This window comes from Gymnoscopelus braueri (assembly GCF_963280865.1).
Source record: "Gymnoscopelus braueri genome assembly, chromosome: 8".
In the NCBI taxonomy this organism is placed as follows: domain Eukaryota; kingdom Metazoa; phylum Chordata; class Actinopteri; order Myctophiformes; family Myctophidae; genus Gymnoscopelus; species Gymnoscopelus braueri.
This window is the reverse complement of record NC_137609.1, coordinates 53,788,473-53,812,163: the sequence shown is the minus strand read 5'-3', so window position 1 is coordinate 53,812,163 and position 23,691 is coordinate 53,788,473. Positions and strand designations below refer to the sequence as shown.

At 41.4% G+C, this 23,691-nt stretch overlaps 1 protein-coding gene across 1 annotated transcript in view; it reads right to left on the bottom strand.

Annotated features, from left to right (window-relative positions):
* Positions 1–202: 202 nt before the first annotated feature.
* Positions 203–23,691, bottom strand: part of LOC308090934 (uncharacterized protein) — a 187,030-nt gene continuing 163,541 nt past the window's right edge. The window contains exons 3-19 of the mRNA XM_080436207.1: positions 20,518–20,603; positions 19,883–19,996; positions 18,962–19,140; positions 17,423–17,571; positions 16,745–16,927; positions 16,257–16,405; positions 16,057–16,150; positions 15,301–15,333; positions 14,901–15,200; positions 7,001–7,306; positions 6,816–6,905; positions 5,458–5,757; positions 4,506–4,811; positions 4,115–4,414; positions 2,881–3,630; positions 2,616–2,707; positions 203–2,500 (exon numbers count right to left, since the gene is read on the bottom strand). Coding sequence (XP_080292333.1) covers positions 2,204–2,500; positions 2,616–2,707; positions 2,881–3,630; positions 4,115–4,414; positions 4,506–4,811; positions 5,458–5,757; positions 6,816–6,905; positions 7,001–7,306; positions 14,901–15,200; positions 15,301–15,333; positions 16,057–16,150; positions 16,257–16,405; positions 16,745–16,927; positions 17,423–17,571; positions 18,962–19,140; positions 19,883–19,996; positions 20,518–20,603 — 3,728 coding nt within the window. The 3' untranslated portion in view covers positions 203–2,203. The remainder of the gene's footprint in view (positions 2,501–2,615; positions 2,708–2,880; positions 3,631–4,114; positions 4,415–4,505; positions 4,812–5,457; positions 5,758–6,815; positions 6,906–7,000; positions 7,307–14,900; positions 15,201–15,300; positions 15,334–16,056; positions 16,151–16,256; positions 16,406–16,744; positions 16,928–17,422; positions 17,572–18,961; positions 19,141–19,882; positions 19,997–20,517; positions 20,604–23,691) is intronic.

Below are 23,691 nucleotides of genomic sequence, written 5' to 3'. Positions count from 1 at the left end.
TCAGTGATCAGCTTTCATCACATGATTGTTGGAAATGTTCTGTCAGTCTCTTGCTGTTGTTATGAAACCGTGGCAACCTGTTGGATTTGTTTGTGTTCATGGTAACCAATGACAACTTCCCGTACTACACACAAACACATTTAGGAGATGGAACACTTAATTTTCCTCAAACAATTTCATCTTTATTGAGTTATTTTCTGCATAAGGTAACAAAGTCTAAAGATCAAACATAACATTACTGTATGAATCTAAGTGTTGAACACTGCTGTCAGACAAATATATAGTCAAATGTACATACATTAAGAAGCATTCAGGTCCATGTCTTTGAAAACACACAATGGTCTTTGAATGGTAGGATGGATCCTATAGGCTCATCCATAATGGTCTGAATGTTTGGATGGATCCTATTGGCTCATCCATAATGGTCTGAATGGTTGGATGGATCCTATAGGCTCATAATGGTCTGAATGGTTGGATGTATCCTAGGCTCATCCATAATGGACCAATACCAACTTTCAGTTCAACATCAAACCAACAACAGTCAACATGAATTAAGTTACAGTATAGTATTAATACACTGTTTCTCAACGTCGGGTCCGGGGACCCCCGGCGGTCCAAATCGACCCTTTTGGGGCCTGCAACTCAGAGAGTGCACACGTGGAACCGAATGGAAAAATCACTGACATAGTACATACAACAACATGGAAATAAGTATTATATACTAAGAGATCATAAATCATCCAAAACATAATAATACAAAATCTATACTATAACTATATACAATACGTTTAACTGCTCATAACAAGCTTGTTTATAAAATAGGAACCAAGCAAAACTAATGATAGTTATGACTGTATATTGACAATAAATTGATAATGTTACCTTAATGGTATTAACAGATCCAGTGCAGTGCTCAAACTGCCTATAAATCCATAAACATTGAAAAATAAGAAGTGTATAGTGAAAATATCTATGTATCATATATTAACAAAATACATATTATATAAACATATAAACAACTGTTACAACACAACCAGATCTATACCAGAGATCAACACTTCTCTATCTCAGACTCTGAGATAGAGAGATTGTCTGTGTGACAATCTATGACCTGAGTGACACATTAACAATGACACAAACACATGAGCTGCATAGGTATGTGTTGTGTACAGTAGGACCAATAGCTATATTTACTGATAACTATTTACTTAAAGTTATAATTACTTGATGAAACATAATGAGGGTGAGACACCGTAGGATCAATAGATCCATTTATTGCAGCGACTCCCAACCTGTGGGTCGGGGCCCACTGGTGGGCCGTAAGGATATTGCAAGTTGGCCTGGAAAATGTGTTTTTATTGTGATACACATAAATAGGTACTTAAAGTTCTAACTAAGTTAGTTCCATTGATCCATGCCAGAACACAATCGATTGATGGATCCTTATAAACAAACATGCTCAGAAGACACACACGGCCGGCCATTCGGCCGCCATGTTAAGTGGTCAGATGGGTGGGCCGCAGACAAATTCAATATTTTCAAGTGGGCCCTGATCCAGAAAAAGGTTGAGAACCATTGATCTATTGATAACTGCATTACAGATAGTTCTAATGAATGAGGGTGGACCCAGACAAGGTCCAATCTGATCTTCAAACACAGAGCAGTGATGACCTGCTGGTCTCTTGTTCTCTGTAGGTGTCATTGTCGTCTGACTTGTGTCCGCAGCTATGTTTTCATTGAAAAATGTTCTTCAGCCTCTTCCAAACAACACTTGATCTTTCCAGTACATTGTACTGTGTGTTCAGTGTAAATGTCCAAACCTTGACTGAGGTGATGGACAGTTACATTATGTGATGGATGTGACATGAACTCATTAAGGCCAATTCATGCTTTGAGCGTCAAGTGTCGACCGACTCGTCGTGCTACGACATGTCAAAACGACAAAGAATGTGTCGCAGAGAGAGAACTCCTTCTATGATGTTGGCTGTACCTGAAACAAGTAACAGTTGCAGTTGCTTAATGAAACATTGCGTACTCTGATTGGTTGGGAAGATGCACGAGACCACATTCACTTCCTTGTTTACCTTTTGTGGCAAAGCTGTCGTGTCGGCGAGTCAGTATGATTGCATGACTCAGAATGTTTAGAGACACGTATAGTGTGACGCGTTGTTCGACACTTGTCACTCCGAGCATAAATTGGCCTTTAGAGATCTACCTCATACACAGGTGGTCTCCTGCCTCTTCCAGCCACTTCAGCACCTCTTTGGAGGTCTATATCTTCATACTGGTGGTATTCTGTCTCTTCACTGGGTCCAGCCGCTTCAGCACCTCCTTGTACACCCACCTCCTCATACTGGTGGTAGTCTGTCTCTTCACTGGGTGCAGCAGCTTCAGCATCAGAACCAGCAACGTTATAATAAACTATCTCAACGTTCTCCTGTCCTACATTATAATAAACCACCTCAGTGATCTGTGCTCCTGCACGACGCCCTCTGATGACCTGGAGAAACACAGCAGAACCCAACTTGAATTTACTAAATGAGATGTGTCTCTCTTAAATACAAACAGTGTAACTACTTCATACAGTCCTGCATTAATTAAAAATGTTTAATTACCCTCCAGAGATGATAGAGGCCACTGATTATTATGATCAATATCAGCAGCACTGTGACTGTACATTTCAGAACGTTAGATGTCAGATGAGAAGCTGTGAGAGAAATATGAACATCAAACATCATTTGAAGAGCAGCTAATTTAAACAGCTAGAAAAATGTTTTAAAGTGTATTTGTATTTAATAGACTTTGTTAAACATTACTGCATTCATGTCATATTTAATTGTGCTTGATTGAGTTTCATATTGTGACTTGAAAAGCACATACCTGTGAAAGTGAGAGAGAGGACCTGGCTCTTAGAGGAGAAGTTATGATTATAAACATAGATGTGATAAGCACAGCTGTAGTTTCCATTGTGGGTGTGGTTTGCTGCAGGAAACAGGAAGTTGGCAAACATGAAGTTGTCAGAGTGATTGACAGCTGGCTGGGTGTAGTTTTGTGTTGTGATGGATCCAGTAAAGTTGTCTGTTGTGTTGGATTCAGTGGGGTTGTGTGTTGTGTTGGATTCAGTGGGGTTGTGTGTTGTGTTGGATTCAGTGGGGTTGTGTGTTGTGTTGGATTCAGTGGGGTTGTGTGTTGTGTTGGATTCAGTGGGGTTGTGTGTTGTGTTGGGTTCAGTGGGGTTGTGTGTTGTGTTGGATTCAGTGGGGTTGTGTGTTGTGTTGGATTCAGTGGGGTTGTGTGTTGTGTTGGATTCAGTGTGGTTGTGTGTTGTGTTGGATTCAGTGGGGTTGTGTGTTGTGTTGGATTCAGTGGGGTTGTGTGTTGTGTTGAATCCAGTGAGGTTTGCTGCAGGAAGCAGGACGTTGTCAGAGTGATTGACAGCTGGCTGGGTGTAGGTGTGTGTTGTGTTGGATCCAGTGAAGGTGAGGTGGAAGGAGCCTCCTGGGTACTGTGGTTGGACGGAGCATCTGATGGTGAAGCTGGAACCCTCTATCACGTGCAGCCTCTGATGCTGGCCCTCAGAAACCCCGTTTATGGAGTTTACGAAGGTGACGATTGGCTTAAACAGCAGCTCTGTAACAAGACAGGTAATTGGCTGAAACAACTGATTTATAATAGAGAAAAATTGATTAATGTAAAGAGAGAGTTATCACATTATTTGAAACACGTAAATCACAGGCATCTCTCTAACTAAAACAAATGTTATTTAGATAGCATGTTGTATGTGTGTTACTCATATGCTGAGTTGGCAATGCCCGGGATAGAATCCAGAAAGTTTCGGTCCAAAGACAAGAGCTACTGACTGAGCCACTTGAACACAAACATTTATTTAGCCTCTCTATGTATCCTAAAACTGGAATGAATTTGCAAACAACACAGACATTTACTTGGTGATTCTTAAGACCTTCAAACAGTGTATGTAGAGTAAGCTATGTTTACAATATGTTCAATGTTTCTTGCTATTTCAAGAAATGTGCAGTGCCAAAAATGGTCTCTGGCGACGGACGGACGGACGGACGGACGGACGGACGGACGGACGGACGGATAAGAGCTGTACCTGAACATATGACTTCCAGTCTGGCAGTGGAATTAACAGACTCCTTTGTTCCACACTCCCTTAGTGAAGATTCAGACCCAACACAGGAAGATGAAATCCACCAAACAAGTTCATGTGTAGAACCAGAAGTCCTTTCTCTTGAAACAGCAGAGCCACAGTCCAGCTGTCTGCACACTACAGATGATGACTTCACGTTCCAGTCAGACCAACCATCCACTGGTCTCCACTCTCCCTGGTGTTTCATCTCCAGTATACCAATACAGTTACTGGTTCCTCCCACCAGTCTGACATCACCATACTCTGTACAGAGACAAGAGAATAAACAGTAACAATTAATATTGTTTTCCTAAATAAATAATAATCCAACCCAAAAGTGTAGTCTGTATTTCACCTGAGCAGTTGAGTCCAACAGTTTTGTCAGGTGAGCTGGTGTTTCTAGTTGAGTTCGAGGTTCCACAGTCCAGGAGAACAGACTCATTACCTTCACACTGGAACTCTTTTGTCCACATCGGCGTGTTCACTTCTCCATAGAGTCCCTCCTGGAAGACTGAATTAATCCCACAGCCAAGCTGCCTACAGACCACCTTTGCATCCTGCTGGTCAAAATCACCTACATACACCGAGACCCACGACTGATTAGACTTCACCTCCATTCTGCCTGAACACAAACTAGTCCCATTCACCAACTTCACAGACTCTGAAGGGAGAGGGAGGGGGGGAGAGAGAGAGAGAGAGAGAGAGAGAGAGAGAGAGAGAGAGAGAGAGAGAGAGAGAGAGAGAGAGAGAGATAATGTCACATCCTACACTGGCTGATGATAAAAACATAACCAATAATATTAAATGGGGAAAATACAAGACCAGAGACATCATCTATTGTGTGCACGTTACATTGTATTATTACACATTAAACATACTACTAGGGCATAGTGCCCTATCAGAACATAACATGTTGCTTAACCAGACCTGTTATTTACACAAGAATCATTCAAGAATAAAGAATCAAGAGGGTTTTATTTGTAACTAACTTGTACAAGTACAAGCAGCTAAATGGTGTTGTTGCAAAAACTTGTGCAACATCTTAGACTTAATACTATATTAAGTAAGAGAATAAATAATAATAAAATAATAACAACTACAGTATATACAGTGGTAAACAAATATTGTCCTAGACAGGTACGTTAGCTTATCAATATGCAGCAGTTCAAGTCAAGGCAATTTCTTCTCTACAAAGCAGACGGGGGGGGGGGGGACATTGCGCAGATGGCTCCATTGATCAGATGGCAGTATTTCCCGCAGCTGTGTAAGACACTGTGAATATGACTGTAGTTGAAGAAGTTTGTTACCTGAACAGATGACCTCCAGTATGTAGAAGGAAGTAGCAGACATCTTTGTTCCACACTCCCTCAGTGAAGACTCATACCCAACACAGGAAGATGTAATCCTCCAAGCCGGTTTATGTGTAGAACCAGAACTCCTTTCTGTTGAAACAGCAGAGCCACAGTCCAGCTGTCTACACACTACAGATGATGAGTTCTGATTCCAGTCAGACCAACCATCCACTGGTCTCCATTCTCCCAGGTGTTTCATCTCCAATATACCAGCACAGTTACTGGTTCCTCTCAACAACTTGACATCACCAGACTCTGTATAGAGACAAGATAATTAACAGTAACAATGAATATTACTTTAATTCTGAAATAATAGTGTAAACCAGTGTAACTTGTCTTTTACCTGAGCAGGTGAGTCCAACAGTCTTGTCAGGTGATCTGGTGTTTCTAGTTGAGTTTGAGGTTTTACAGTTCAGGATAGCAGTCTCATTACCTGCACATTGGAACTCTTCGGTCCACATTGGAGCCTTGACTTCTCCATAGAGCGCCCCCTTAAAGACTGAAGGAGCCCCACAGCCAAGCTCCCTACAGACCACCTCTGCATCCTGCTGATCAAATTTACTTTCACACACGGAGACCCACGACTGATTAGACTTCACCTCCACTCTGCCTGAACACAAACTAGTCCCATTCACCAACCTCACAGACTCTGAAGAGAGAGATAGAGAGAGACAGAGAGACAGAGAGACAGAGAGACAGAGAGACAGAGAGACAGAAGTACATGAGCACATTATGGATGCAAAGGAAATATAAAAATATCAGATTCAAGTTGTTTTACAGAACTCCTAAACACACAGAGGGAAAGCAACAGAACCAACTGAAAACAAAGCTACTCATTATCATTGTCATCATCATCATCATCATAAGATCTCCCTCAAGAGCTTACAGCAGAGCAAAAGTCTCAGAGAGTCCCGACAAACACATGCACACTGATAGAGTGACGGATGGACAGGAAGACACATACACAAAGAGATGGAGAAAGCAATATATGAGTCTATGGACAGACGGACGGACGGACGGAATAAAACAGACTAAACAAGACACTTAAAATATTGGTGTCGTTGTTCAAGTCATTGTTGAGTTACCTGAGCAGATCACTGTGGGTCTGCCTGTAATCAAACCTTTCCGTGTGATATGAGAAGTCTCCATTATGACACAGTCACTCAGTGAAGACTCAGAACCAGCACAGTAAGGTGTAATCCTCCAAACAGGTTCATGTGTAAACCAAGAACTCCTTTCTGTTGAAACAGCAGAACCACAGTCCAGCTGTCTGCACACTACAGATGATGACTTCAGGTTCCAGTGAAACCCACCATCCACTGGTCTCCACTCTCCCTGGTGTTTAATCTCCAGTGTACCAGTACAGTTACTGGTTCCTCCCATCAACCTGACATCATCAACCACTGTAAAGAGTCAAGAGAGTAAACATAAAGAGAGTAAAAATACTTGTATTATAATAAAATATGAATCCAAACCAAAAGTATAGTTTGTCTTTTACCCGAGCAGGTGAGTCCAACTGTGTTGTCAGGTGAGCTGGTGTTTCTAGTTGAGTTTGAGGTTTCACAGTCTAGGAGAACAGACTCGTTGCCTTCACACTGGAACTCTTCGGTCCACATTGGAGTGTCAACTTCTCCATAGAGCGCCCCATGGAGGACTGAATGCCCCCCACAGCCAAGCTCTCTACAGACCACCTCTGCATCCTGCTGGTCAAAGTCACCTTCATACACTGAGACCCACGACTGATTAGACTTCACCTCCACTCTGCCTGAACACAAACTAGTCCCATTCACCAACCTCACAGACTCTGGAGAGAGAGAGAGAGATAGAGAGAGAGAGAGAGAGAGAGAGAGAGAGAGAGAGAGAGAGAGAGAGGGAGAGGGAGAGATTATTTAGAAGAACATTAATTAAACAGTGTCCCATACTGTTAGTCCACAAGCAAGACACTTCACCCCTAACTACACCCTGCGCTCAAGTCTGACCACCTGAGCAGCAATAAGCTGGTTGAAGCTTCTCCTCCACCACTAGCATTGTTATGCTGCAGGAGTTTTGCATCACTGCAAGCAAAGTGGGTTCAAGTTGTATGTTCTTTTACTAATGTTTTATGTACATGTTGCATCATAATGTGATCAAGGTTTCCGTTAGCTGGTATATGGGGGGGGACGTGGGGGGGGAGTTTGTGCCTTGATCAACAACAACTGGTGCAAAGATGTTAAAATCCTAGATAGTCACTGCTCACCAGACCTTGAACTTTTAATCATAGCCTGCCGTCCTTTCTACCTACCACACGACTTCAGCATTGTGATTGTAGCCGTTGTTTACATTCATCCTGGAGCTAATAAGGACACAGCTATGAGGGAATTACACCAGGCGATCAGTGCACAAGAAAATCGCCACCCGGACTGCGCAGTCATCTGCCTAGGCGACTTCAACCGGACAGACTTAAAAAAGGTCTTTCCCAAATTCCACCAGCATGTCGCCTGCAGCACCCGTGGTGACAATATTCTTGACCACTGCTACACGCCCTTCAAGGATGGATACAAAGCTCTCCGCCGCCCACCGCTAGGAAGCTCTGACCACTACGCCATCCAGCTGCTACCTGCCTACAAACAGAGGCTAAAAAGGTAGCCGGTCATTGAGAAGGAAATCCGAATCTGGTCTGAGGACACAGACGCTATGCTACAATCCTGCTTCTACCAGACTGACTGGGGGATGTTTAAGAACGCCGCTGGGAATAACATCAACGAACTCTCAGACTCAGTCACTGGCTTTATCAGTAAGTGCATAGATGACATAGTCCCAAAAAAGACAGTTCGGATCTATCCCAATCAGAAACCATGGATGGACAGCGGAGTACGTGCACATCTGCATGAACGGGATGCTGGTTTCAAATCTGGCGACGTGGAAACGCGCAACACGACGCGCGCGGCCCTAAACAGCGCCATCAGGAAGGCGAAAAAGGCCTACACAAAAAAGATGCAAGACAAACTCAGCAATGGCGACATCAGGAGCACATGGCAGGCGGTACACACCTTGACAGACTGCAAAACAAGAACCAGAAGCGAGGTGAACCCGCCTGCCTCCCTCCCCAACGAACTGAACACTTTCTACGGCCGGTTTGAGATCAGCCCCAACCGCGGCAGCCAAGCGGGGCCATCAGCAGCACCAGCAGAGGAGAACCCTCTAACCATCTCGGAGAGAGAAGTGCGTACAGCCTTCGCACGGGTCAACATCCACAAGGCAGCCGGACCTGATGGGATTCCAGGCCGGGTCCTTAAGGCATGTGCAGACCAGCTGGCGGGTGTCTTCGCTGACATCTTTAACCTCTCCCTCTCCCAGGCTGTGGTCCCTGCAGGGTTCAAAATGTCAACCATTGTGCCCATTCCCAAAAAGACCAAAGTGACATGCCTGAACGACTGAAGACCTGTCGCTCTCACCCCGATCGTCAGCAAGTGCTTCGAAAACTGGTGAGGGAATACATCAGCTCCACGCTACCTGCCTCGCTGGATCCGTGGCAGTATGCATACCGCAAAAACAGATCCACCGACGACGCTATTGCCATGGCTCTCCACACCGTCCTCTCGCACATGGACAACAAGCTGCTGAAGGACAAATATGTACGTATGCTGTTCGTGGACTACAGCTCAGCATTCAACACCATTGTCCCAGCAATACTTGACAAAAAGCTCAGAGACCTAGGGCTACACCCAAGCATGTGCGACTGGATACAGGACTTCTTGTCCAACCGACATCAGGTGGTGAGAATGGGCAGCATCACATCCGACCCCCTGACCCTCAACACCGGAGCACCCCAGGGATGCGTGCTGAGCCCTCTCCTCTACTCCCTGTACACGTATGACTGCACAGCCACACATGTCTCCAACACCATCATAAAGTACGCGGACGACACGACAGTGATAGGCCGAATCGTCAACAACGACGAGTCTGACTATAGAGAGGAGATCAACTCACTGGCACGCTGGTGCAGGGAGAACAACCTCTCTCTTAACGTCGACAAGACCAAATAACTGATCGTGGACTTCAGGAGGCCGCGGAGAGACCATGCGCCCATCCTCATCGACGGTGCTGCAGTGGAAAGGGTCAGCGAGTTCAAGTTCCTCGGAGTACACATCGAGGAGGACCTCAAATGGGAGACGCACACCACACACGTGAGGAAAAAGGCTCAGCAGCGACTGTACTGGCTCCGCCGCCTGAAGAAGCTCGGAGTAGGACGTCGCATCCTCAGGCTGTATTACAACAGTTCGGTTGAAGGCATCCTAACAGGCTGTGTCACGGCCTGGTACGGGAACTGCACTGCCCGAGAAAAGACCAGCCTACAGCGAGTAGTGCGATCGGCAGAGCGGATAATGGGAATCGAGCTCCCAGCGCTCCAGGAACTGTACAAAAAGCGGTGCGTGGTCAAAGCCAAGCGCATCATCAAGGACAAGCACCACCCAAGTCACAGACTGTTCAAACCCCTACAACGACCGCGACCGGGCAAGGGGCTCTACCGCAGTATCAAGAGTTCCACCACCAGGTACTGGTGTAGTTTTAATCCAGCTGCTGTCAGGATGCTGAATGAGGCATAAGCCTTGCTCGGCAGCCTGACAGCAGGCGGTGCAAAACCTTTCTGGCTCTTCCTGAACACACCTGTGGATTATACCAGGGACAATGACTTGGACTTAGCTCCCCCTCGGACACACCTGTGGACTACACCAGGTACAAATGACTTTTTTGCTGCACTCCCTCATGGAGCTACTTGCGGATTATACTAGGGTCAGTCCACCCTAGGTGGACACGCACTGACCTTTTGCACCTTAATCCCATGTATAACGCACTGACTTTTTGTCTTTTTTTTTTGGTCTTTTTTATTGTGCTTTTTTTTCTCTAAGCACCTTAACGTCCGTATGTATATCATGCACAGTATAAGTATAACATGCACAGTATACATACATTGCTGCTATGCTCAGGCACCTTAGTTTTTTATTATCTCAGGTACTTTGTAAATATGTAGATAACTTGTCTGGCCTTCTGTTGCTCTCTTGTTTTGATCTCCTTCCCACTTGCCCCCCACCCCTCTTCTTCTCCCCCCCCCCCCCCCCCTCTTCTTTCTATGGAAATTAACGTTGCGATGGGAACGATGTACAAAAACGAATTTCACCCACTTCTTAACCTTGTAAACCTGTGATGTGACAATAAAACTGATTCTGATTCTGATTCTGATTCTGATATATACCGGCCAATGACCAATACAATGTTTAATTGGCCGTTAATTATAAACATCACCGGCCAACGTGGCCGACTGGGAAAATGCTGTTATGAGGCTATCATTTGTATAAAGTAACACAACATTGCAATACTTAGTTTACACCCATTACAAACTATCATAATAATTTTACCGTTTTTATCATGATCTGACAGACTTAATGTCAGTCTGGTTTAATTCCCGACAGCTTGCACTGCAGTGCACTGCAGTTATCTGATAGTTCCGCCTATTTGTCCTACGATGGTGTCACACAATGAAACAATCAAACCTACAAGTTCACAACGTGTCGCTTTTTGAGCTTGTAGGTCTGCTATTTTCGATATGCAGCAACACTGACATGCGGCGAAGCACAAATCAAGCTTTACACAGCTGTCTGCGTCTCTTCTAGACAGGGCAAATCCTATAACAATTTGATAAAAGGGTGTATCAAAACTGTATCAACTCAGTGGATCCTTAAGTGATTTTTCCTTTAGAATCCATTTCTGTAATGTACAGTACATTTTTGTATTGTGCATATTTAATTGGACTATTTGAATATTTGAATAAATCAGCATAAATAACTAGTAGAGGCCATACAACTTGCATTTTGGTGGTTCTGTGGTAAGTGAGTGAATATTGTATCTCACTCTGGTGTAAGGACATAACTGTGTATCCATTTGGCATTAGAATTATGGTTAATTAGCATACGTTATGAATATGTAATGACTCAAAGCAAACACATGGTTTGTTTCTGTTCAATATTATTCCAAGTATTTATTTTTTACAAATATTTGTATTCCTGTATAACTGATCACTATATAGACTATATTATGTGACCATGCAATAAGCTAGTAAAGCCATAACAATGATTTCTTTATATAATTTATTATGACTTATAAACACTATTTGTTTTAACCAATCAATAACAAACTTTAAGGTTATTCTTCTTGTATAATCAATTTCTATAAAATAATTATAAAATAAAACATGTATTCATAATTTGTTTTAGGTTATAAAATGTGTGTATGAAATGATGATTTTAGACTATAATATTGCAGATACATTATGCAAATTGACTTTAAAGTAATTGCAAAGGCATGAGTTCTTCTCATCAAAAAAGTAAATGTTTTTACTAAATCAACCTAAATATTGTAAGGTCCCTGGGTGTCCATTGGACAGGAATGAGAATGCTTGGTGATGAAAGAGGACAGAACATAATGCTGTACTTTTCATAAAACTAAGAAATATCTTTCAAAATAGATACACCATTGATCGTTACATTGGTACAATGACAGGTTGCTGCCATAAAAGACTGGTCAGTCCTCAGAACATCAGACAGCTGCACAGCTCCCTGGGCCTGGCATCTTATTGGCTCTCTGCATAACTATAGTCCCAGGTTTACAGAAGATGTCATACCCGTTTCCTTGTTCTGGTTAATTGTGTTGGCTCTAAACTGGAAACATGATATCGTCACCTTGCTAAACTAATGGCCCAAGTCATATTTTTAGGAAAATTATATTTTTGCCTAAGTCAGCTCCTCATGACACTGGCCACCTCTGGTAAAATCGCCCATCTCCTAATTGAAAAGGATCATGCTGTTCACTCCCCTTTTAGTATAATGGCCTAACTCCCTAGTAAGACTTAGGCCAAAATAGGCTTTTTTTTTGGCCTAAGTCACATGGTTTTGTGACTTAAGCCAAATTATTTACTGATTTAGGCCATTTAAAAAAAGCAAGTTTGGCCTAAATCAGATGTAATCCTATTTAAACCTATTTAAATCTCTTATGTTACATAACTGACAGACAGTGTTATTTCTATTTAAATAGTCATAATTTGTTATAAACATTTTGGGTGAAATGATTAAGAAATATCATATAGTTTTGTTTTGGATCAGTTTTTTATTTTTCCTGAAAAACTTAAACAAAATGACATAGGCCATTAGTTTAGCAAGGCGACGATATGAAGGTGTCATATTGGTTTTCAGTTCAATCCTGCTGCCAAACCCATAAAACAAAACTATGGGAAACTGAACTGGAACAGGAAACACATATGCCACTCAACCATAGATATATATAAAGGCTAGATGACTCACCCGCGCTGCTGGCCAATGGAGTACGACGTTGCCACATGGCGGATCTTGGGACGGTCATTCATAACATTATGTGTATGGTGCATATACTTTGAAATAACCATAGCGTGCTCAATTTTCATCCGATTTTCAAACGGTTTGGTGTGTTGTAAACCAAAAAAAAAATTATAATTATAAGTATGCAGTATCATAACTACATCTTTGGTGTTTACAAAACACCAAACCGTTTGAAAATCGGATGAAAATTGAGCACGCTATGGTTATTTCAAGGTAAATGCACCATAGACATAATGTTATGAATGACTGTTGCACGATGGCCGCGGTTGAGCTACGCTTGCGACGCCCCCTTGAGCCATCTAGCCTTTATATATATCTATGCACTCAACCACCATCTGGAACCCATGTGGTTTGTGCGGGACTTTATAGTGATCACCAAAAACAGTTACAGTGACTGATGGGAACTGTGACAACCCTGCCGCCCCCGAACCCCTTGACCCACACAACCAGGACAGCGATGTGGTCCTCAAACAGTTTCAGAATGAAAGTTGGACAGTGCCCTGAGTAGTCTACGGGGGCACCTTTGGATAAAGACAGGAAGGTGTAGTACATGCAGTAGCCCAGCATCACTGGAAGGTGTAGTACATGCAGTAGCCCAGCATCACTGTAATCCAATGTTTCCCAAACTTTTCAGGCCACGACACCCAGAAATAATCATATTTTAACTGGGGACCCCCCTCCCCACCCTGACAAGCACTTGGAATTGTAGGCATATTAGATGTAGACTTGGTTCAACAGATACATATTGTGAAAATAGTCAAACTACAATCTCAAAACGCCTCGCACTGCGAGGCGTTGTGAGCTTGTAGATTGGCTATTTTCCTGCATATTTTTTGACAAGTTGGCCAATTTGGTATTAAGAAGGTCTTAAAAGTCCTTAAATTGTAACTTTAGAAATGTGCAGATACCCTGCATACACTTATACTGTATGTTGGTTTGTTTACTGTGAATGAGAAAACAATGTTGCACATTAAGCTAATCATCTGGAGACCCCCCAAATTATTTTGGGGACCTCCATTGGTCTCGACCCCCAGTTTGGGAACGACTGCTGTAATCACCAAGTTGCTGCATCGATATTTCAATAGAAGGTCAAATACATGTTGGTTCTTCTTCCTGACAAACATAGCTCAAAGGAACATTTGAAGAGATCTAACCTACAAGCATATCTTTAAACAATGCTGTAAGAAATGTTATCCCACACCAGAGGACACTCTGGCTGCAGCAATTTATTCTATACACAGATTAAACATACAGTAGTAACACAAATGTCTTTGACATGTCTACGTTGATGTATCGATTTTGAATGGCATTTCTTAGTGTTATGGAAAGTACAGCATTACGTCCGCTTTCATCGCTAAGCATTCGCATTCCTGTCCGATATTACAATACCTAAAATATATAGGGTAATTCAGTAAAAACATTTGCTTTGCTATGATGAGAAGAACTCCTGCCTTGAAAATTACGTTAATTTTTCTGCAATATCTAATCTAAAATCATCATTTCATATACACATTGTATAACCTAAATTATCAATACATGTATTTATTATATAATTATTTCATAGAAATTAATTCTACAAGAAGAATCACCTGAACAAAAAACTAAGCCAACACAAAATGGGGTGATTTGAATTAGGTAGGGAATGCAAATCCGAAAAGGTGGGTTTTCAGTGTGGTGTTATGATAGCATGTTGTTTAGACAGATGCTAGGCTCATTGTTTACCTGGTATCCTATAGTTTCAAATGTATAGAATGCTATTTAGATATCTTGTTGGTTAGCTAGATGCTAATGTGATTATTTGTCTTGTTGTTGACTACTACGGTTCATGCTTACTCTGCTTATTCCAATCTCATACTTGTAAATCGCTCTGGATGAGAGCATTTAACGTTTAGGGTCTGCTAAATGCCTCATTAGTATATTGTAATTGTGGACTTCATGCACAAACATGGTACGTTTTAAAGGCATGTTGATGATCACAAAACATTTACATTGTTGAAGTCATTGTTTTACCTGAACAGTTAATCTTCAGTGTGAGAGTGGAATCATAAGACTTTACTGGTCCACACTCCATCAGTGAAGACTCAGAGCCAACACAGGAAGATGGAATCATCCATCCAGGTTGACGTGTAGAACTAGAAGTAAATTCTGTTGAAACAGCAGAGCCACAGTCCAGCTGTCTACACACTACAGATGACGACATCCTGTTCCAGTCAAACCAAGCCAACACTGGTCTCCACTCTTCCTGGTGTTTCATCTCCAGTCCACCATTACAGTTACCGGTTCCTCCCACTAACCGGATATCGTCAGAATCTGTTCAGAGAGTAATATGCAATAAAAAATGTGTTACTTTATTTACAAGAACTGGAAGAATATCATCTCTAATCAGTTGTAATCTTTCATCTTTGTTTACCTGTTGAGTTGTGTGTTGGTTTAACTTGGACAGCTGAGAAAGAAAATCATAATACATTAGTTTCACTTTAACAGAGATCTGTCTGTCTGTCTGTCTGTCTGTCTGTCTGTCTGTCTGTCTGTAGCGTACCAACGTCTTAATGATGCTAGTGTGTGTGTGTGTGTGTGTGTGTGTGTGTGTGTGTGTGTGTGTGTGTGTGTGTGTGTGTGTGTGTGTGTGTGTGTGTGTGTGTGTGTGTGTGTGTTAAAATAAAATAAAGTTAAGACAGTAAATTGTGTTGATTCAATATGATTGTTCTTTACTTAAAGCACCCAATGGCCACTTATAGTGAGTTAATAACATAATATAATGCTTCATAAGACTGATAATTATGCATTTTCAGAATATTATAATGTATTTTGACAATGATAATTATGACCATGATACTCGCTAAAACAAAAAGCTCTATTCAGCAATTAGTTTTGTAATACTTGACCTTAAAATGTATTGTAAAATGAGTTATGTCATGATTATTGCTATTAAGCATTCTGAGAACTTATTATTTCTTATAGCTGTTATTATACAGTATTATAAGTAGATTATAATTATTATTTTGATGCATTTATACTCATAACCATAATGTGTTTTTATTATTGTTATAAAGCATTACGAGTATGTATGAGTGTTTTTGGAATACATAGAAGTAATAATTGTGATCACTGTAAACACAGTAATAATAAATCATGAACATTGAGCTAATTTTCAGTCTCTACTCACAGCAGTCAGCAGGTTCATCTGACCGGTCCCCACAGTCATCTACTGTGTCACATTTCCACGAGAACGGAATGCACGTGTCATTCTGACAAACAAACTGAAGGGGGAGACAGAGGATTATGTTTAGAATCAGTAATGTATCTAAAGCAGACATGAGACATAAAGTCATACAGAGTAACACAAGTGAAGCTGAGGTGAATCACCTGGCTGGCAGTGCAGCTGGACATGCACTGCTTGTTGTCAGCTGTCAAGTAGGAGTCTGTGGGACAGGAACACTTGTAGCCTCCTCCAGGTGAGAGCAGACACAGGTTACTGCAGCCTCCATTGTTGGTCTGACATGGATGACCAGACACTGCAGGGTGGAGAAAACATGCACACATGTAATGAATATGAGAACACACACCTATGTTACAACAGAGCTTTTTGTGCTCAAGACCTTCCTAGGGACAAGGCTAAATCTTATTAAATCGTGTTCTTGTAAAAAAAAATAAAAAAATGCTGGTCTACAAGCTCACAACATTTTGCATCACAATGCTTTTTGAGGTTGTACATGAGCTGTTTTACTATTTTATTTATTGTTTTATTTTGTGTGTGTATGTGTGGTGTATAATGCCATGCCCGTAGGGCATGGCATTATACACCATATACATCAGTAATAATGAGAGTGTTGTATGCAGTAGGTTGTACAGACCCTCAGGTTGTCTATAGGGGTGGTACATGTGGATGTCAGATGGTTCGTCCAGGTTGCTGATGAGACTGATCTGGTTGGTTCCCTGAGTCTTGTTGGCTCTGTAGATGGATCTGGTCTTACTGTCTGTCCAGTAGATGTGATCCTCAAACACAGTAATAGCCCAGATGTTGTCCTGACTCATAACTACAGACACACAGAACAGAATTTTCACAATATTATAAAATGAATGCACAAAGTATTATAAAGTATTTTATAACAAGAGTTAACATGAATCTGTAAAGTTTATAAAAGTAGTCAATGTTATCACTGCCTTATTTCTTACAGTAAAATAATTATTTAAACCAGATGAACTAGATTAAAAACTAGAAATTAACACAAAAAGGCTTAAGACATAATTGGTCTCCTATTAACTTCAATTAGTCAAATATTGTATTATTGGTTCAGGAATGCAACACAAACATGAATTCAATGCTTCATGGGCTGAGTAATTGATTTTTGGGTGAAGCATTCCTTTAAACCCTCTAGACTTAATACAACAGACCTTAGTTACAACTATACTCTGTGTGTGTGTGTGTGCGTGTGCGTGTGCGTGTGCGTGTGTGTGTGCGTGCATGTTACCTGTGTGTCTGTTGGTTCCATCCAGGTTGGCAAACTCAATGTATTTCTCCTTGTAGTCACTCCAGTAGATGTGATCATTGATGTAGTCTAAGGTCAGGCCGTAGGGCTTGGAGATCTTATCCTTCACGATGACTGTCCTGTCGGTGCCGTCCATCCCCATCCTCTCTATGTGGGGGTTGTTGTCACTTATGTCTGACCAGTACAAGTATCTGTCAGGGAGACACTGTGTCAGGGTCACTATTCACAACTAATCACACATACAGTACTGTACAGTACTAGTGGACATACAATATGATGAAGAGTTCATACCAGGGTTGTTATACTTAACTATGAATAACAAAATAAGGACAATTATAACTGAAATACAAATAAAGGTTTTACAGAAATAGCGATAAGTAACTGAAACTGTATTGTGTTTTTACTAAACTAACTTTAACTAACTAAACTCATAAAGAAGATGTCTTTAGTTTTAGTCTTTGTCAATAGCTAATATATTTTTTATAAATAGTTATATATCTACAAGCTCCCAACGTGTCGCATCTTGACACATTGTGAGCTTGTAGATTGGCTATTTTCAACTGAGTATGTTCAAAAACTAGAGGTTTATGATTTGTTTTAGTTTACTTTAGGGTGACCACCTCAAAATAGTGTTCCATTTGCAGGACAGCAGAGCCCCTGTTGCGGGAAAATGCGCGCCGGGTGGGGGGGGGGGGGGGGATCAACGACGCTGTCCTTTGATCAGTCCATCAATTAAAGCAGTGCTTGTGACTGCGATGTTTAAGACAAAGCATTACTCTATCACTTATTCTGTTTTGGTTGCATGAGGCTTGAGCAGTGCTGTCCAGTGTCCTCTCTGTTGTGATGGGATCTGTTGTTAGTGGGATCTCTCTCTCACCTGCAGCAACAGAACACGATCCAGTCCAGTTTGGTGTGTGCTCACGTTAACAGCTTCAGCAGGTAACCGGAACACTCGCCCCAAACACACTCGCCCCCGTTTTACTGAGGTTACGTTTAGGAATATCTGGTGGGGACCGCTGAATTTGACCCGGGGCGAGCGTTCTTGTATTCCTTCTGAACACGTTGCAAAACGTTGCGCATTGATTTATGACACTGATGTCGTGGTATTTCTCTCTTTAAAGAGGGTAATTAGAGAGAGGCATTAAATAAAAACTTTAATTTATCAATGATCACTTGCAGGACATTGTTCTGTTCATGTGGGACGCGGGACAAATGTTCCGTTTTCGGGACTGGCGCGCGGGAAGTGGGACGGGTGGTCACCCTAGTCTACTTAGGTGTCATATGTTTGGAGTTTACCTCATAGGAGCTCCAGAAAGCACAGCCAATCACAAGAAAGTATTGCACACTCAATTTAGTGCACTTTTTCAGTGAGTCAAAACTTGTATGATACTATTAAAATTGTCCTCATGTGGTTTAAACTATGTATTATGATTCTTATTAGTGACTTTTTAAACTTAGATCTGCAAGAGGAACAGAATATGATGCAATGTCATCAGTTTGTATCTTCTTGTATCCGTGGTGTTTCACAGGATGGTTGATACATTCAGTGTGAAGTTCATGATGTCACCACAGTGCTCTTACCCGTAGCGTACATCTACAGCCATGGAGAATGGCTCGTCCAGACCGGTGTTGACCAGGACTGTTCTGTACGACCCGTTTAGTTTGGACACCTCTATGGTGTCTCTGTCACACCAGTAAAGGTTACCTCCCACCCAATCAACAGCCAGACCCTCTGTACTGGTCGACGTGTTGTGAAGGACCTGTTAAAGAACCAAACATGCACTATGAATATAATCATGTTTTACAGTTTTATTTTTGATACAATTCTTTCAACATTGTTATGCCTTATTTTCTAGATGTACAGGTCTAGTGATGTACATGATCTAGTGTACAGTATGTTTTTCACAAATGTGTCTAGCTTTCTTTCCACACATTTTCAATATTGTGAATGTTTCTTTACAAAAAGAGCAGTTTTCACAATGCGTCACACAGTGAGTGTGTATATTGGCTTTTTATTGTATTTTTTAAGCTTATAAAAAGCACATGTTTTGTACACTAACTCAGTGGTTCCCAAACTTTTGAGCTGGAGACCCAAAATAGATAATTATGTGATGTCTCCCCGGGACCCAAACTAGTGAAAAGAGACAATATATAAGCTCACATCATGTAGGCCTACTCTGCTATTTTCACCACTCACTATTATTTAATTTTTTCCAAGGAATATAAGGTTTTTCATGTATGAAGTTGTTTTGATAAATGTTTTAAATATTTTTTGGAAATCATATCATTTTTTAAACAAAGTATGAAACAGAAAAGGGGATATTTACGTAGGACCCATGAAAAAGGGTCCTAGACCCAAGAATGGGTCCAGTCCCACTGTTTGGGAAACACTGCACTAAGTGACTGAGCCACCAGGCACCCTGTTCTCTTGTTTGATATTTAACACTGATATCACAAAGTATTTATATTACAAATATAAGTATTTGTCATTGTCACACTGACCTGGACCTCACTGCCATTGATGTGCATGCGACTAATCCTGTTGGGGATCAATTCTATCCAGTAGATCATCTGCTGCTGATAGTCAAAGTCCAGAGCCCATGCCCAGTTCAAGTCCTGTCACACCACAGCATTGTGTTAATCTCAGACAGGAATACATTCCAGCATGTCAAAAGCAGTGTGTGTAGAATATAGTGTAGGAGCTCAGTGGTGGAAAATCAAAATATACTTACTGAAAGTAAAAGTACTTATTTTTTCTTTAATGTTTTTTGTCAAACTTTACCATAATAGCCAATCTACAATCTCACACCACGACAATGCGACACATTGTGAGATTGTAGATCGGCTATTTTTGAATAACCTATGTATAAAATAGGTATTTTCAAAACGTATGTTTTGTAATATAGTAATCTGTAAAGTAAATAGTAATCAAAGTTTTCAAATAAATGTAGTGGAGTCATAAGTACAATATTTGCCTTTGTAATGTAGTGGTGTAGAAGTAAAAGTATTGACAATTGGAAAAACTCAAGTAAAGTAAAACATCATCAAAATTGTACTTGAGTAAATGTACTTAGTTACTTTCCACCACTATGCATTTCCACCATTACATAGGATGTGTTATGTCCAATGGTTTTCACCTGTTTGAGCTCTGTGGAGCTGGAGCCGTTCCAGTTGATCTTCATCAGGTTGACATTGTTGGCTACGATGAGGAAGGGCTCCACCTCTGGAGAAAGTGACACATTACATTTGAGTTGGTTTACATTTCAAAATCCACTCACCCTGCAAAGCAAGACTATCTCATTACCCTATTTGATTAAATACAAATACTTTATTAAGGTTTCGAGGCCTATGAGGCTCGAAGCCTTATTACGTCTCTACACTTTCACTATTATTAAGGTTTCGAGGCCTATGAGGCTCGAAGCCTTATTACGTCTCTACACTTTCACTATTATTATTATTATTATTATTATTATTATTATTCCGCCGTTTTTGGCAGTTCTGGCCTAACCGCGTGGTCACTTTTTACGAAACTCGGCAATATGGTAGAGGGCTATGCCAAACGGCAAAGGCCTGAAACTCACAACCATTGGCCAAAGGGTGGCGCTGTAGCACTCAATTGAAAATACCAACTTTGAACAGGTACAACTCATGCCCTGTTTGACCCACATCCATGACACTTTGATAAACACATGCGTCTCCTCATGCCTAACAACTTTCACACTCTGACTTTTGACCTCTGACCTTTAGATCTCCCACCATTTCGAATTATATGAAAAGCAGTTAAAATCAAACTCCTCCTGGGATTTTTGAGCAATCTGCACAAAACGTTTTACACATGAACTTTGGACCTATACCGACAGACGTGAGCAAGCAGATTTTCCATAAGTGAAAACGTTAAGCTTTTATGAGCCAATGAATATTGCAGTTTTATGAAAATTATTCGTCTGCCCCTAACACATACATGCAGACTCACATTTCTTTGAAACTTTGCAATATTGTAGAGGGTCATTCCAAGTATCACTGAAACCAATCTTACTCCAATTGGTCAAAGGGGGGCGCTATAGCAATTTTTTGAAAATGCAAACTTTAAACAGGCAAAAGTCATGCCTCGTTTGGCCGACAGCCGTGAAACTTGCTTACACATGTGCCTTGACTCATGAGGAACATATCTATCACTTTGACCAGTAAGCTCCGCCCTTAGATTGTCTGCAATTTTGAGCAGTTTGAAAAACATTTAAACCCAGGATTTCTGAGCAATTTGCGTGAAAGTGTGTCGTGTGTGAAGTCCCTTTTCACCAGTTCAGGTCTGTTGGTCCAATAGCTTGATCGCTTAATCATTTGTCTTGAAACCACAGGGTCGCCTGTTCAAATCCCACCTCATGCAGACTTCATCTCAATTGCATTGCACACGACATGACTGTATCAATGAATAAACTTGCAATTGTTAAATGAAACGCTTATTGAGAGTAGTTATTTTCAATGTATGACGTATTTCATTCCCTCTTTTGTTTTGTTTTGTTGGATTCTCCTTTTTCACTAACTAAGGCTGTGGATTGAATAGCTTGATCAGTTCAGTGTTAGCCTCATGTACCGGAGGTCCACGGTTCAAACCCCACTCATCACAGTTTACATTTAAATTGCATTGTACATAACAACCCTATGACCCTGTTAATTCAGACATGTGCAATTTTTAAACAATAACATGAAATGCTTTTGAGAGTAGTTGTTTTTTATGTATGACATACTTTCTTGTGAAAATAGCCGATCTACAATCTCACACCTTTTTAGATAGCAACGCATTGTGAGCTTGTAGTTCGACTATTTTCACTAGTTTCCATTCCGAGGACAGAAAAAAAAAATCTTTATTGGTTAATGTTTTGTGAACCAGTGATCTAGAGTAGTTAGCGTCCTGTCTATCCAGTAGCTCAGTCAGTACTGGGGCCATAGCTGAGTGGTTAGTGAGCCCGCCTACGGAGCCAGAGGCCCTGGTTGCCCCAGGTACGATTTCAGGCCAGGCCAGCAAATGTGTCGATGAAATGAAATGTGTCCCTGAGCAAGACTCTTAACCCCTAATTGCTCACAGGCCCTCATTGGAAACAAGGCCGCAAGGACTTTCATGAACGGACCTGTTAAAGGAATTATCCTTATCCTTTACACTGTCTAACCGCAAGTCTGTAGGTCCCTGGTTCAAACCCCAATTTAACCAGTTTGAAAAACATTTTAACCCAGGATTTCTGAGCAATTTGCGTGAAAGTCTGCCAAATCTGTGAGCTCCTTTTCACCAATTCAGGTCTGTTGGTCCAATGGCTTAATCATCTGCCTTGAAACCACAGGGTTGCCGGTTCAAATCCCACCTCATGCAGACTTCACCTCAATTGCATTGTACACAACATGACTGTATCAATGAATAAACGTGCAATTGTTAAATGAAACGCTTATTGAGAGTAGTTATTTTCAATGTATGATGTACTTCATTCTCTCTTTTGTTTTGTTTTGTTGGATTCTCCTTTTTCACTGATTAAGATTGTGGATTGAATAGCTTGATCAGTACAGTGTTAGCCTCATGTGCCGAAGGTCCACGGTTCAAACCCCACTCATCAGAGTTTACATTTGAATTGCATTGTACAAAACATGACCCTGATAATTCAGATATGTGCAATTTTTAAACAATAACATGAAATTTATTGGTAAATGTTATGTGAACCAGTGATCTAGAGTAGTTAGCGTCCTGTCTATCCAATAGCTCAGTCAGTACTGCGGCCATAGCTGAGTGGTTAGTGAGCCCGCCTACGGAGCCAGAGGCCCTGGTTGCCCCAGGTACGATTCCAGGCCAGGCCAGCAAATGTGTCGATGAAATGAAATGTGTCCCTGAGCAAGACTCTTAACCCCTAATTGCTCACAGGCCCTCATTGGAAACAAGGCCGCAAGGACTTTCATGAACGGACCTGTTAAAGGAATTATCCTTATCCTTTACACTGTCTAACCGCAAGTCTGTAGGTCCCTGGTTCAAACCCCAATTTAACCAGTCCAAATATAATTTACTGAACAAAAATCATGACTTTGTTAATTAATGCAAGTTCACTTCTTCTCACTCTGTCACTGCCTCTCTCTCACTCTGTCACTGCCTCTCTCTCACTCTGTCACTGTCTGTCTGTCTGTCTGTCTGTCTGCCTCTCTCTCACTCTGTCACTTTCTGTCTGTCTGTCTGTCTGTCTGTCTGTCTGTCTGTCTGTCTGTCTGTCTGCCTCTCTCTCACTCTGTCACTGTCTGTCTGTCTGTCTGTCTGTCTGTCTGTCTGTCTGTCTGTCTGT